General features: G+C 47.8%; 1 protein-coding gene across 2 annotated transcripts; it reads right to left on the bottom strand.

The window, feature by feature from the left end:
• Positions 1–983: 983 nt before the first annotated feature.
• Positions 984–14,334, bottom strand: LOC131807935 (signal-regulatory protein beta-1-like). Of its 2 annotated transcripts, XM_059133724.1 has the most exons (6): positions 14,178–14,332; positions 10,348–10,704; positions 7,617–7,937; positions 6,703–7,023; positions 2,677–2,784; positions 984–2,143 (listed from the first exon to the last, which is right to left on the bottom strand). In XM_059133724.1, the coding sequence occupies exons 1-6, from the start codon at positions 14,245–14,247 to the stop codon at positions 2,124–2,126; spliced, it is 1,197 nt and encodes a 398-aa protein (XP_058989707.1). In that variant the 5' UTR covers positions 14,248–14,332; the 3' UTR covers positions 984–2,123. The 2 variants fall into 2 exon arrangements, with proteins under 2 accessions (XP_058989707.1, XP_058989705.1); XM_059133722.1 differs by lacking the exons at positions 984–2,143; positions 2,677–2,784 and having other exon boundaries at positions 5,495–7,023; positions 14,178–14,334.
• Between the last annotated feature and the right edge of the window lie 1,160 nt (positions 14,335–15,494).

A 15,494-nucleotide genomic window follows, 5' to 3' on the forward strand; every position in this document is an offset into this window, starting at 1 on the left:
GAAAAATCATTATTCTCCCATTGACTGTTGAGATCACTTTGCGTGGTTTCAGCTGCACCATTATTGTTCTGTCCTGCACTATTTTACAAAGTGAGCACTGCCTCCACTTACCATGTCAGCTAATCCGAAGTTCTAGGGAAACAATTTAGTGATGTTGTTTCACCAGTTTATGTCTAGCTGTGTGCTTTCTCTCATGGATATGTGTGGGACTTGGTGAATCCTTTCAACGTTAAGAACTCACATTTTTCTTCAGTTTTGGGACATTTCCTTCTATTATGTTTCTAATTATAAATTCTACATATTCCTCTTCTAATTCTTGAGCTCATTATTTGGAGAAGTAGCATGAAAGTCTTCTTTTTTTTTTAAGATTTTATTTTTATTTATTTGACATACAAAGATCACAAGTGGGCAGAGAGGCAGCCAGAGAGAGAGGAGGAAGCAGGCTCCCTGGCTGAGCAGAGAGCCTGATGCGGGGATCGATCCCAGGACCCCGGGATCATGACCTGAGCCAAAGGCTTTAACCCACTGAGCCACCGAGGCGCCCCTCTAGGGAAACAATTTAATTAGGTTATGGGCTGTGGGAACACAGAGTGAGAGAAAGGAATTGATATTTTATATAGGGTGGTTTATGGAAGGGACTTTTTAATAAAGTGAAGTGTAAACAGAGCTTAAAAGAGGGAGAGAATAAGAGTCACTTATGGTTTGTCTCCCTCCCAATCCCATCTTGTTTCATTTATTCTTCTACGCACTTAAGCCTCCATGTTGCAAAACAAACTGAGGGTTGCCGGGGGGAGGGGGTTGGGGAGAAGGGGGTGGGATTATGGACATTGGGGAGGGTATGTGATTTGGTGAGTGCTGTGAAGTGTGTAAACCTGGTGATTCACAGACCTGGGGATAAAAATATATGTATATAAAAAATATATGTTTATAAAAAATAAAAAATTAAAAAAAAAAAAAAGAAATTAAAAAAAAAAAAAAAAAGAGGGAGAGAACACCATGTAGATCTTTAGGGGGAAGAAGCAGAGGAACGACACAGTTTGACTTCCATTGCCATGGAATCACTTTAGCTGAAACTGGAGAGCCTATAAGAGATGAAGAATGGTCCAGGAAGATGTGCTGGTGGCCAGGGCGAGGGAGCAGCCTTGCGATGAGCATTGTGCAGATTCTGGATGGAGCTCACTGGTTTTGGGAGGACGCTTGCACTCCCTATTGAGAGCTTTTCCAGAATGTTGCAAGCACGTTGTTAAACTGTTGCTAGCTTGCCATTGGTCACATTGGGAGTACTGACACCATGGAAGCCCACAAGCGCTACAAATCAGGCTTCTTTTCCTTTCCCTGAGTAGATTGTTTCACATTTACCATCTCGCCACCGGACGTGGCATTCTGAAGGCAGAATTGAAGATGGGATATAAAGTAAGAAAACCAAGGATGGCTCCAGGCTTCTGGACTGCCAGCCTATGTGCATGAGCAGTGGGGCTGGGAAGGATAAAGGTGACAGAAGAGCTAGTGTTCCCCTCACAGGGAGGAGGGCATCTTGTCCCTGGGACAGAGGAGTAGGACATGTAGACAAAGAGGAAGGAGAATCATTTTTCTTCTTCAAACCAGGATGAGATTCATTTTATTTACAACCCAGTGAAGAACCTCAACAAGGCTAGAATGTCGGGGATTAGCAGAAATAACTCTCAAGAACATGGATGTGAGCACGAAGTTCAGGCCACAGTCCCCAGAATATGAATGGGAGGCACCTGGTATGCATAGATGTGACTTGTTTCTTACATTCAGGCAGATCCCCATGCATCAGTCCCAAGAGCAAGTTCCCATGGCCCCTGCTGAGGACATGCTGTGAGCACCCAGCTCTGGGGGCATCAAGGATTGTGAGAAGGAGCAGAAGGGACTGTGGGCAGGTGGGTCTCTGGAGGAAGCAAGGTATTTGGGGCAGAGTTGGGGAAGCTTCTCCTTGTTCCTTGTCTTTGCCTGGGCCCTCAAGGAAGGAAGGAGGGAGCAGAGACTGAGGGTGCCATGAGGTAGGGGAGGAAGGGAGGAGCTGTGGGACCCATGTTCACAGTTGATTATCGGCTCAGCATTCCAGAAATGTTTCCCATGTGTCTCTTATGTCCTCGGTGCTATTTTCCTCCTGGGACACCTGTTGTGAAAGGACAGGCAGCCCCTGATAGAGGACTCTGCCACTTTAGCCTTCCTCCCTTAGGGCTTGATTCCCCCTCCTCTTCCCTCTCCCCTCCAATATTTCCCACAGAGGGTCAGATTGGAAGCAGTCCTCAGAGCAGCTCTCTGGCACCTGTTAGCATTCCTCCAAATGCAGACATCTTGTGCCCAAAGGAGCCCCAGTCTCTGTTATCTAATGATGGTCTCCAAGGGATCCTCCCACACAGCTGCCTGTCGTTCAGCCTCTCTGTCCACTTCCTTCCCAGAATCCCTAGGACTCTGTCCACACTCTTTGATAGCCTTTGACCCTGTCCATGTTTATAGACTAAAGGCCGTCTCCCCCAACACCTCAGGAAGCTGGGACCCCTGAGACCGAGCATATCAAGGGAGGTGTGTCACATGCTCTTTACTGCAGGTGGGCGCTGACCCTGTGTGACCTGTGGGTTGCCCCTCTTCCTGACATGGCTCTTTCTGGGAGTAAACTTGGCCTGCCCTCCCTGACCCACAACTTACAATCCGGCGCTCGCTTCTTGTGGACATAGATGGCAGAGACAGTGATGAGCAGCAACAGCTTCAGGGCCAGGCTAACAGCCATCAGGAATGGAGTAAATGGCCTTGACTCTGGAAAAGAAGGGATAGGAGGCACCATCAGAGGGGGGCACCCTGGAGTCCATGCCCTGGGTCCTCCACTTACTGTATCTGAAATGACTCAGGCTTATCAGTGCTCTGAGGTTCGTGAATTCTTCCCCTGCTCAAGGCTGAATTCGGGGTAAGATGCTCTTCACCTCATTCACGCCTTTCTCACTGCCAGGTGTCCTTCTTGGGGTAAGAGGTGGGAAGAACGAACCCTCAGGAATGGGTAAGGTTGGTTTACTGAATTGGTCCTCACACCCTGTGGGGCAGGTCACACAGCCTCTTTCTGATGAGCCACAGATGAGGTGGACAGACCCAGGGAAACCCCTCACTGCTGGCCTACAGGATGGCTCTGAGACCTTGTCTTTAACCAGGACAAAGCCAGACTCTCTGGGCCATAGGGACAAATGTCTGCCCAGCCTCAAGTGGAGTGAGAACAGACGTCACGGTCAGTTGGGGGTAAGGCTGCCCTGCTTTGCTCCACGCACATGGTTTGACGACTCCCATGTACAGAGGTGAGGAGAGAGTCCTCAGGATGACCTGACGTCAGGAGACCTGCTGGCTGGGCAGTATCCTGGGGAGGCAAGGAAATGGGGTCTAATGCTCAGGAGAGTTTCTGACCATCAGGCCACCTGAACCCTATTGCCACTTTCAGCCGACGTCTCTCTCTTGGACATAGACTGTTGATCCGGAAGGACAGCTTCTGATTTTTTGACTTTATACAATGACCCATTTTTGTTTTTGTATTTGAATTTAAAAAGTTCAATTTTTTTTGAAATATAGAGTAATCTTAAAGGAAGGAGTAGGTCCTGAGAATATTTGCCCCTGACATGTTAGAGGATGTCAGGTCTCTGCTTTGGGGCCCCTGGACATTTTCTGTGTTGAAAGAGCTTTATTGGCCATGTTTGAACCTGTTTCTAGAGTGGATCCAGCAGGAGAAGGCTTGAAGAAGTGGGGGTACAGAGGCGAAACCATTCCTCTCCATTTAAAAAAATTCATGAAGAGCAGGCAGCTTGCTTGCTCTCTGTCTGAGGCTGAGTCTTGCCGTCCTGAATTGTGTCAACATCTCCCTCTGCCAGTCCTGCCTCCTTTGCTCTCTCACATAGGTGGATTGGGCAGCAACCCCAGTGAGCTTTTTCTCTTCTCATATCATCTGAGAGTGTCACTCATGGGTCACTTGATGTGTGGAGTTTGTCTACCAGCTGGTCATGAGGCCCCCAGCCCTGTGGAAGGTTGAGCAGGGTAGGTGTCGGCTTGCCCTACCCTTGTCACTGCTGAAACCTCACCGTGATGACCTGGGCTGGTGTAAGCAAAGGAGGGGAGTATCCTGGCATTCTGATGACGTGATAATTATAAGAACAATGGGTTGGGTGGCTGTTGCAGGGCATCAACCATTCAGAGAAAGACATGCAAAGTGAAGACTGATCACATGTGAAAAGTTATGTGTGAATGTCAGGGGACTTCTGTGCAACAGTACAGACTCTTACCTTCTAGAGCTAGAGGGCAGAAAAAGCTGAGGACACAGTTGGGTCCAACATAATCATAAGAGTATCAGTGCTACAGAGAAGACTGAATTCTCAGCTACACTGCACCTACTGTGCTAGAGTGGGGCTCTGATGGGGAAATATGGGAGATGGATACCGAGATGTGGGATAGGGACACTAAGGCCAAGCATTTCAAAGCCCTCTGGGCACTTTGTAATGGGCTGCTAAGTACAAGACAGAGGCTTAGCTACTCATCTCCAAATATAGCCTCTCAACCCAAAGGAAAAACAACAAAAGGACAGTAAATTTTATGGAAAACTGGCTCGTGGTAGTCCCTGAAGAGCAATGCCCAAACTGAAGAATCTCTGAAGACTAAAGAGAAAAAATCTCCACGTCCAAATGGACATCCCTTTATGCCATTCCCCTGCCACCTTCACGAAGCATAAGAAAGGCAAGGAATGGTGTGGACTCATCTCTCCCACCTCTCCTGGCTCAGTAGAAGCCTGACTACTGGAACTCACGTGAAGTCCACCCATGGAGGGCTCTGAAAAGTGGAAGAGGAAGCCAGGTGGGCTGGATGCTTCCATTTTGGGGGAGGAACCCATACCAGGTATCCCAGGTCCACACTCCCGATTCCCCAAGCCCAGGAGGAGGCCCAGCTGTGGCAATCAAACAAAGAAAAGTCTAGACTTGATAATGTTTTTCCCATTTCAAAAAAAATGAGGAGGAGCAAAATAAGCTCAACACAAGAGAAGGAAATAAATTAAAAAAAAAAAAGAGGAGTAAAAGCAAAGAAATTAACAACAAAAAATAGAGAATATCATTGAAACGAAAGTGGGTTCTTTGAGAAGACTGATAAATTTGAAAAACTTCTAACCGTTGTAACAATGAAAATAAAAAGAGAATTGACCAATTTCCAATATCAGGGATGAAATGAGATACCCTGCAGACATCACAAGGATTACTAGGTAATACTATGAGAAGCTCTATATATGCAGAAATTTGACAACTCAGAGAAAAAGACCACATTTCTCAAAAGCACAGCCTACCACAAGCATCCAATATGAAATGAAGAATTTGAGTAGCCCTAGCTATTCAGATTCTTCTCAGAGCAAAAGAAGGATCAGGTGTCTGGGTGACTCAGAGGGTTAAGCCTCTGCCTTCGGCTTAGGTCATGATCACAGGGTCCCGGGATCTTATCAGGCTCTCTGCTCAGAAGGGAGCCTGCTTCCCCCCTCTCTCTGCTTGCCTCTCTGCCTACTTGTGATTTCTCTCTGTGTGTGTAAAATAAATAAAGAAAATATTAAAAAAAATCATGGAGACCCAGGTATTTCACAGGAAAAGTTTTTGAAACATTTACAAGTGAATAAAACAAAGTTAGGTCCACAAAATAAAGTTAATAGAAGAAGCTTTAGAAAATTGGAATATATACTCCATTTTAGGTGATATTAGGAATTATTGTTAATTTTACTAAGAATGTAATATTATAGGTTTTATAGAAGAAACCATATCATTAATCACATAAGCACACAAGTGTGGACTCCATTTGGAGCTGGATGTGGATCCATGACTAACTCATTAGTGGACACAATTAAGCAACTTCTGCATACCTCTACTTTTAAGAGAAATTGTTCCTTTTCCCCTTCCTATCTCTAATCTCCTGGGAAGAAGTGACATGAACACTCAGTGGCCCAGTGTTGACCCAGGCAAGAGGACACTGTCATTGGGCACGTGAGAAGGAACATGGGCCTTTAAAGATCTTCTGGAATAAAGATTGCTGGAAAACTGGCTTGACCTCTCCTGATGTTACATGAGGGAGAAATAAGGAATGTTTTAGTTGTAGAAAGGGGACACCGTAGTTCTTTGGGACAATGCCCCTGCTATAATTACACACACCCCCTTTTTTTGTACAGTTGCTGGTCCATCTTCAGAGACTCAGGTTTCCCTCGAATAGCTTAGCTCCTCAGCTGTCCTAAGGGCAAGAAATGTTTGCCATCTGTCCCTCACTGTCCCCTGAATTCCTTCTGTAAAATTCCAGGCCAACAGGTTGGTTAAGCAGGAAAGGAGACCAGAAATAAATTGGAATTGGCATAAAGTAAATGTGCCTTGGGCGATCATGACTATTGCTGATCTGCTGTCACAAATAAAGGGAGAGAGGAGATCCCAGATGTGACCACACACGGTCACCCAGAAGCCTCGTCAAGACTCAAAACTCCCAAGTCCTCAGGGTCCCTTCTGGAATTTCAGAGTGGCAAGTACAGGCATTTTCCATGCTGATGATGGAAAAGTGTAGAAGAGACAGAGACCATGCTAGGTGGGAACGAACAGAGGGAGACATGGCTGGCCAGACATGGTGACTTAATCATGGTCAGGTGAGGGCGCAGGGAGCAGGACACAAGAAACAGGACCACTGAGGTCTCACCCTGGTCCTTTTGGTGGGCAGAGGCCACAAGGGTATGGTTTCTGGTGACCGCGGGCTGCCCATCATGCTGCACCAGGCAGGTGAACACCACGTCTTCCCTGTGGGCAGATGAGTTCACCAGGAGCCAGCTCGTCCAGTTAAAGGTCCCATCCTTGTTCTTTACAAGGTTCGAGGACCTTGAGGCCATTTCTGTTCGGGACACATTGCCGTTCTCCAGCCAGGTCAGCTGGAGGCGCTGGGGGTAGAACTTCTTCACTTGGCAAGTGACCTTCACCTGGTCTCTTGACACTGGCTTCTGGGAAACCTCCAAGGTGGGCGAAACTGAAACAGCACAGGGAGGAAGCTCTCACCTCATGGAACAGACAGAACACGGGGAAGGGGCTTGAGAACGTAGCCCCCCCCCCACAGCAAGGGGGTCACTCAGAACAGAGCTAGGCATACAGCTGGTGCTCTAACACTGAGAGTAGTCTTTGCATATGGATGAATCCCTAAGCACAGTGCCCAGCACACAGTAGGTGCTCAAGGAATGATGGCTCCTGGTAGGCTAAGAATTAGTGAAATCACGATTCTCAGCCCCACGCATACAGCTGGAATAGAATAACTGTAGCAAAACAAATAACCCCACCAAGCACACGGTGGCATGGAGTACAGCGGGTGTTCAATAATTGGAGTTGCTATGGTACAGTAAAGGAAATGACTGAGAGTAGTACTTGGCATGTGGTAGGTGTTCACCCCACGGCAGCCATGGAAACAGTAGGAGGGGAAGGCACATCTAGGTGCAGGTAACCTGGAGGGTCTGCCAGGCGTCAGACTCCAGGGAACAGAGGGCCTGGAGCAGGAAGCGGGGGGGAGGGGTAGGCTCGGAGACTTGGGGGCCAGACCCAGGATGGGGCTGGGAAGGAGGGGGCATCTACCTCGGAGGACCTCAGACAGGTTGGCAGTCCCACGAAGAGGAGGGCCCCCCTGCAGGGTCACGTGGGTCACCTCGCAGACGACCTGGGAGCGAACGTCCCCCGGGGCCAGCACCAGCCTGGTTGTGCTGGAGATGCTGTAGGACGTTCTGTTTCCCTCTGGGTCCACGCTGGTCTGGGAGGCTGCCAGCTCATTCCTGTTTCTGAACCATCTCAGGGTGATGTTTCTGGGGGAGAAGCCGCGGGACTTGCAGGTGAAGTTCACTGTCTGCTCCGGCGAGGCCCTGGCCGTGGGGCCAGACACCACGGGGAGAGAGGGTTTGGCTACAAGAGAAACATTTGTGAACAGTGAGCATGACTGTGGTCCTCAGCGCTCAGGAACCTGTAGGGCGCTGTGGAGAACCTGCCACCCTTCTGAGAGTGTGCGGAGGGCGGTGTCCTCTCCTCCTTGCACAGAGGAGGCCCTGAAGTTCCAGAGCTGAACTCTGACTCAGGGGTAGGGCCCAGGTGCAGTTCTAGGCCTGAGTTCAAATCCCCCCCCTCACTTCTCTGCCAGGTGACTTCCCACCAATCTGGGCACAGGAAAGACGTTTCTGATGGGTCTGACTGTTGGCATCAACCGTTCCTAGCTGCCTCTCTGCAAACATCACTGAGGTCAGAGAACATATGCAACAGACTGTATAGTGAACAGGGACCCCTAAAGAGGCCAGAACTGGGCTGGCCAGCTGACCACAATGGGGCTATGGCACGGCGAGGCTCCTCTTCTGTGACATGGGACAAGAGGCACTTCTCCTTACCGGGATTGCAGGAAGGGGCAAGTAAGGGAATGCAACTGGTTCTGCTTGAAATTTATCACTGGAAATGCAGATGGAAAAGAGCAGATGAATCAGAAAGTGGCTGACAGTAACCTCAGTCTCATTATAGTGCTAAAATCCCCCTCTGAATATTCATCTGCAGCCCTAATATATAGAGCCTACTTGCCCCTGTTCAGCATCAAGGCTTTGAAAATTATTCCCTGTGATCCTTTACCTGTAAAATAAAGACAACGTTGTGAGGAAACTCCCCCAGGGTGGTCTCTGTCTCTCTCTCACCTAGGAGCCAAGCTCCTTTGGTCCAGTTACAATGGGACTGCTCTTTACCGGGGGGACTTCCTGTGGCCTCCAGCTGTTTCATCCACAACAGAATAAATGTCCCACCTTCTCCAGCCCGAAAGTGACAGCCACCCTCCTTTTCCATCAGACATTCTCACTGAAAACGGTTATGGGGAGGGCTCCCTCCGGGTGTCCAGACATGTTGACTCAACAACAACAGAGGGAAGATGTTGGGTCCCGACAGCTGAGTTCTAGAATGTGAACTCTCGCTCACGGAGCCGAACACCCTCCAAGATGTGCCTCAGTCATCCTTAGTAGGCAGAGCCAGGAATGGGGTGCCCAGTGTTGCTGGGATTGCGGGTCCCTTCTGCTCTGTCAAGGCTGGTGTCCCAGGCTGCTCAGTGAAGGAGCAACACCACACATCAGTGGAAAGACTCTGGATCCTGTTACTCGTGAGAAGCCGTGTCCTCCAGGAACAGGCTCGACACTTCACCAGATGTTTGCATACCTGTCTGATCTGGGGGTTCAAAGCTAGCCCACCTCTTCCCATGTTTTCTTAATGTTTACTGCTGACAAAGAGAACCATACAAGATTTACAAGAGTTTCAAGGAGAGGGTGGGCACTTTCACCCGCTTTGGCCAGCACAGTGAGTGTGCAGAGAGCAGGGCTGTGAGTCAGGCTGTGGCTCATTTCCCTGCTCAGGCCAGGTCTGCAGGTCTCGCTGTCATCTGTAAATGGGCTGAGATGGTCCCTCCAGCTTCATCCATTCTCAACCAGGGCATCCCCTGTGTGGGCAGCTTGGGGAAGAGGGAGGAGAGCTCTCCCAGGAGGAACAGATCTGCCTGGTGCTGGAGCCACGTACTAGTTCTCGTGCCCAGGCAAGGTGGGTATGACTGGGAACTCCTGTAACACCTGCACAATCAGGATAAAACCACCCAATGCCTATGTCCAGGAGCTGAGGGGAGACTCAGTGCTCTTATGGAGGTCAGTCCCTGAATTACATGATGCATTTAGGACAGACCCGCCACAAGTGGCAGCCTCTGGCATCTTCTTCATCCTGGGCTCTCAGCATAAACAGTGAGTTTATACCCCTTCTCACTGTGATTCTTCTACGTTGAAAGAGAGACATATTCCACCTCCCTGCCCTGGGTACATTCGTCCACAGGAAGGGAAGGGAATGTGAGCTTCATGAGAAAGGAGCCCTTCCCTGTTTTGTTCCCTGTTTCCCCTGCAGGCAGACGAGAGCCTGCACACAGCAGTAACTCAGTAAGTGTTGAGTTAGAGAAGAGTCAGCCACATGGCAGGGACACTCTCTGGAGGCAGGAGTAAGACTGGGTCATGTGATGGGCCAAATCACTCAGAGTGTAAGTCCCTCATCCCTGGAACCAGAGAGCTGGTCAGGATTGAAAAAGGCAAGAATTATGGATCCACGGACTGGGGTTCTAGACTTTCCCGCATTTATCAGGGGCGTTGAGCAAGCATCAGGACCTCTCCAGGCCTCTCCTTCCCTGATTCATGGCAGCGGCTGAATTCAGGGACATTCACCACAACGCCTGATTCTTAGCTGTTGGTCAGACAATGGAGGTCATTCTTATTGCCTTGTTGTCACAACCAAGGGACAAGAAGGCCCAGGCCATACTCACCGCTCACAGTGACCTGGGTGCCTGGTCCAGACTTAAACTCCACATCATCAGGGGTCCCTTTCCAGAACTTCACACAGTAGTAGGTTCCGGTGTCTGCTGGGGTGATGTTACTGATGCGGATGGAAAAGTCCATGTTATTTCTCCTTGTGGTGTCTGAAGCATTTGTTACTCGGGGAAAGTGGCCTCCTTTGAAACTGAAGATTAACTCCCGGCCTGGCCCTGTCCCCCTGAACCACTGAACCGGCCCTCTGGGGATCAGGGAGGTCACGGTACAGCGCAGAGTGGCTGTCTGTCCGGCTGCAACAGACACTGACTTATCAGGCTGGATCACCTGCCGCCCCGCCTCACCGGCCACACCTGGAGGGAAAACAGAGCAGTCGTCTCCTCATCCTGCCGTGATCCTGCGCATCTCCTCATGTGTTTACGCACAACAGCTCCCTGACTGAGTGCACACCTGGAGCAACCCTTCCCCCGAGCCTGAAACTGGAGACCCCATCACAATGGAGGAAACAAAGACACAGAGAGGCTCAGTGATGTGGCATAGAGCAGGTTTGACTTTGCAGGTGGATTTCCTGCCTTGGTGACTAGCTCATCTCTGGAGACATCGAGAAACAGTTACCCTTTTCTTCTTACGTGAAGAGTCCTCAAAACCAGGCAGGGACAGAAATCATAGAAGCAGGCTGCTGGTGCATCACACACACACCCAGTGTTCTTTTCCATTTCTTAGCTACTCCTCAGGGAGGAAATTTGTGGTTCACCGTTGCAGAGTGTGAGCTGGTAAAACCCATGCACTTAGCGGTACTTGCAACCAAACATGCCTCCTAAGGAGGGCACGAGCTATTACAGGCACATCCTGTGCATGCCAAGAACATCATGTACTTTGATTTCTAGGTCTGGAGAAGACTGGGGTCAGGAAGCTGAACTGCTAGGAGGAAAATGGGAAGAAACAGGAATGCACCATGGAGGGAGACGTAGAGGGACAATGGGAGGGGAGACGGAAGAGGATTAGGTGGTTATGAGGAGCCAAGGAAAGGTGAAAATTCTACCACTTGTGTATCTATATTCCTCTTATTTCTATTTTTGACCCACGCCTTGTCTCTCAGCTATGCTATGTATGTACAAACATTGTTTGAACTTTTTCTTAGCTAGAAGTAAACCTCTCACAGCTAACATGTCCTAAACTGAACTCAGTTTCCCACATATCCTTGCACATCTCAGCGGAGGCACCTTTATTTTCCTGGATGCTTATGGTCTTGACCTTGGGTGCCTTTATTTCCCACCTCAATTCCTATGCTAATGGCTAAAGACTCCCCTACTGCAGGCACCCGCAGGCTGACCTCTTCCTCTTCCTCTCCTGGCTGCTGTCTTTCTGCAAACCAGTTTACCTTGTTCACATGGAAGCACTGAGCTCTTGAGGGCTCTAGCTGCTTCTCTCTATGTCCTGTGGTCTTCCATTCTCAACCAAATGCTAGAATGAAACTCGTGTCAAATCGTGTCACTTCTGTCTTCAAAACCTTGCAATAGCTACCATTTCATTCAGAATAAAAGCCTGAATCCAAGGGGTGTTAGAGAGGAGAATGGAGTTGGGAGAAATTGGAAGGGGAGGTGAACCATGAGAGGCTATGGACTCCGAAAAACAATCTGAGGGGTTTGAAGTGGCAAGGGGATGGGAGGTTGGGGTACCAGGTGGTGGGTATTATGGAGGGCATGGATGGCATGGAGCACTGGGTGTGGTGAAAAAATAATGAATACTGTTTTTTTGAAAATAAATAAATTAATTTATTTAAAAAAAAAAAAAGCCTGAATCTTTGAACAGAGCAGAGGATTCTGCTCTCATGCTGTTCCCAATGCTGTTCAAGAAGGCTCTTCCCCCAGAAAATCACATGGCTCACTCCATCGCCTTCTTACTATCTTTGCTCCACGCTACCTGTTTAAATATATCCCACCCTGGTAGTTCTCCCATTGTCGTATCCAGCTGTACTGTCATGTTTTTTCTGTAATGTTCATCACTCTCTGTACCTCTGTTATTTACTGATTTATTGCATCTATTGTTTCCTGTCCTTTCCTCCACTATGATACAACTTCTAAAAGGTCAACTATTTTGTGTCTTTTATTCATCAACATGCCCTATGTTAATATAACTGTTCTTGTCGCCTAGTAGGTATATAGTTAATATTTGTATAATGTATGAATTGCCCAATGAGACCCCTTTTGGAGACCATGAAGTCTATTTTCAGTGGAGAGTTTCTCAGGACATTATATCAGAAGCCGAGTTTTCTACATAGATGACGTGGAGGAAACAAACACTTGCATATACCCAGAATACAGAAGCACTTGAAAGAAGCAAACCACAAATGTTCCTTACCACACCACCCCTTCCCCACACTGACTGGAAGATCTGCAGAAATCTCATGGGATCGACCTAGGGTCATAGGGTTTGAAAAGAGCAATGGTTAGACCTGTGAGATCTAGAATCAGACTGCCTGGGTTCTAATCCTACCTTCTCACTTATACTCAGTGGCCTTGGCCCTTTCTATGCCTTCTTTTCTTATCTGCAAGGTAGGGGTGACAAGAATGTCTCCCTTGGATACAAAGATTACATGACATAATGGACATAGACATTTCCAGATGTGTGTGTGGCACATCGTTAGTGTTCAGGAATTTGGAAAGTTATCACTCATGAGGATTTCCTGAGGCACGGAGGCATCAGTGGACACCAGATAATTGGGATTGGGATATGAAAGTGGATATAATTACAGATGCAGATCACACAGGCAAGAATCCCTGAATTTTTGACCCTTCTTTCCTCAGCCACTTGAATCCATCATGGAGGCATTTCCAAGGTAGCAATGCACAAGGTTCTACTCATTTTACCAAGAGAGAAGTTTGTTTTTAATTTAAGAGCTTGGTGAGGGGTGAGAGGTAGGTTTAGAGAATTAAAGAAGTGGGTGAGTAGCTCAGAGAAAAAGGTCCAAACATCGTTCTCTTGTGCATTTCACGTAGACTGGCTGCATTATGAGGAGAAAAAGCAAAGTGTTTTCCAAAATCCCATGTGTGTGTGCACATGCATGTGTGTACCCCTCCCTATGCCCATTCCTATGCATGCACGCGCATGCACACACACACAGAGGTAAGTGCCTTCCCTGTATATGTACAGTGTGGCCCAGCATGCTAGTATAGAGATTTTTTTGAGGATTAAGTGAAATTATAGTACATGTTAAACTTCAGTAACAATTTGGCTCCTAGGAAACATGCAACACATCATTAACAAGAGTTTGTGAGTACATGCAGCACAGTGGAATTCTGAAATCCTCTGCGTGTGATACGTGATGGCTCTTCTACTATTTGCCTCTCTGTGTTTCTGATGTTTCTACACTTGGCCTCCACTGAGGATCCAGGAAGCATAACATGGTTAAAAGATGAACTGTGGAGCTGAGTGGGCTGGACATGAACCCCAGCTGCTCCAGGGACTTAAGTAGGTGACTCTGGTCTGGTTAATCTCTCTGCCTCCCTATCTGCAATCAGGAGTACAGTCATAGCTATCAGGCACGGATGTTGTGAGGATTAGACTAATGAACGTACACAAAGTTGTCGTTGTTACCCATTGAAGCACTGATTCTTTGGATGTTGGTGGTAACCAGCTACAAGTGATGGATCCCCAGAGGAAATGTTCAGATCCCTGATTTCAAGCTCAGATGAGACCCAGTCCTTGGCTTTTTGTGGAGGGTGTGGGTAGCACACCTGTGTTTACATGGAGGCCCTAAATGCCCAGGGACAGGGAGTGGTTGAGGAGGCAGGGAAAGGGGAGTCTCCCTCAAGGCAACACTCACCTGTGAGTCCCAACAGCAGAGCCAGCAGCAGGTGAGGAGAAGGGCACGATCCGGAGGCAGGGGCCCACATTGTGGAGGCCTGAGGATCCCACTCGCTGCAAATTTGTGTGCTGGGTGATAGCCTCTGATCTGTGGGAAGGAACAGCCTGCCCCTCTGGTGATGGAAGAGGAAGGAAGCATCTATAATGCAGTCACACAGCTGTAAGGCTGAGATCTACTTTTGGGTTCTCAAACAGGGAGTGGTTGAGGAGGCCTCATATGGTGAGAGGGACCTCTTCTTACGTTTTGGTGGGGGTTTTGTGTGTTTTTTGAAAAGGGAGTTGAGGGAAATTGGAAGGGGAGGTGAACCATGAGAGACTATGGACTCTGAAAAACAATCTGAGGGTTTTGAAGGGGTGGGGGTGGGAGGTTGGGGAGCCAGGTGGTAGGTATTAGAGAGGGCAGGGATTGCACGGAGCACTGGGTGTGCCGCAAAAACAATGAATACTGTTACCCTGAAAAGAAATAAAAAATAAAAAATTCTGCTGTGCAGAAGCTTTTGATTTTTATGAAGTCCCAAAAGTTTATTTTCGCTTTTGTTTCCTTTGCCTTTGGAGACATATCTTGAAAGAAGTTGCTGTGGCTGATATCGAAGAGATTACTGCCTATGTTCTCCTCTAGGATTCTGATGGATTTCTGTCTCACATTGAGGTCTTTTATCCATTTTGAGTTTATCATTGTGTACGGTGTAAGAGAATGGTCGAATTTCATTCTTCTATATATAGCTGTCCAGTTTTCACAGCACCATTTATTGAAGAGACTGTCTTTTTTCCACTGTTTATTTTTTCCTGCTTTGTCAAAGATTAATTGACCATAAAGTTAAGTGTCCATATCTGGGCTGTCTACTCTGTTCCACTGGTCTATGTGTCTGTTTTTATGCCAGTACCATGCTGTCTTGGTGACCACAACTTTGTAATAAAGCTTGAAATCAGGTAACGTGATGCTCCCCGTTGTATTTTTGTTTTTCAATATTTCTTTAGCGATTCGGGGTCTCTTCTGATTCCATACAAATTTCTGGATTATTTGCTCCAGGTCTTTGAAGAATACTGGTGGTATTTTGATCGGAATAGCATTAAAAGTACAGATTTCTCTAGGCAGTATAGACATTTTAACAATGTTTATTCTTCCGATCCAAGAGCATGGAATGGTCTTCCATCTTTTTGTGTCTTCTTCAATTTCCTTCCTGAGTGTTCTGTAGCTCCTCAAGTACAGATCCTTTACTTCTTTGGTTATGTTTGTTCCCAGGTATCTTATGGTTCTTGGTGCTATAGTAAATGG

The sequence above is a fragment of the Mustela lutreola genome, chromosome 9, assembly GCF_030435805.1.
Source record: "Mustela lutreola isolate mMusLut2 chromosome 9, mMusLut2.pri, whole genome shotgun sequence".
Lineage (NCBI taxonomy): Eukaryota > Metazoa > Chordata > Mammalia > Carnivora > Mustelidae > Mustela > Mustela lutreola.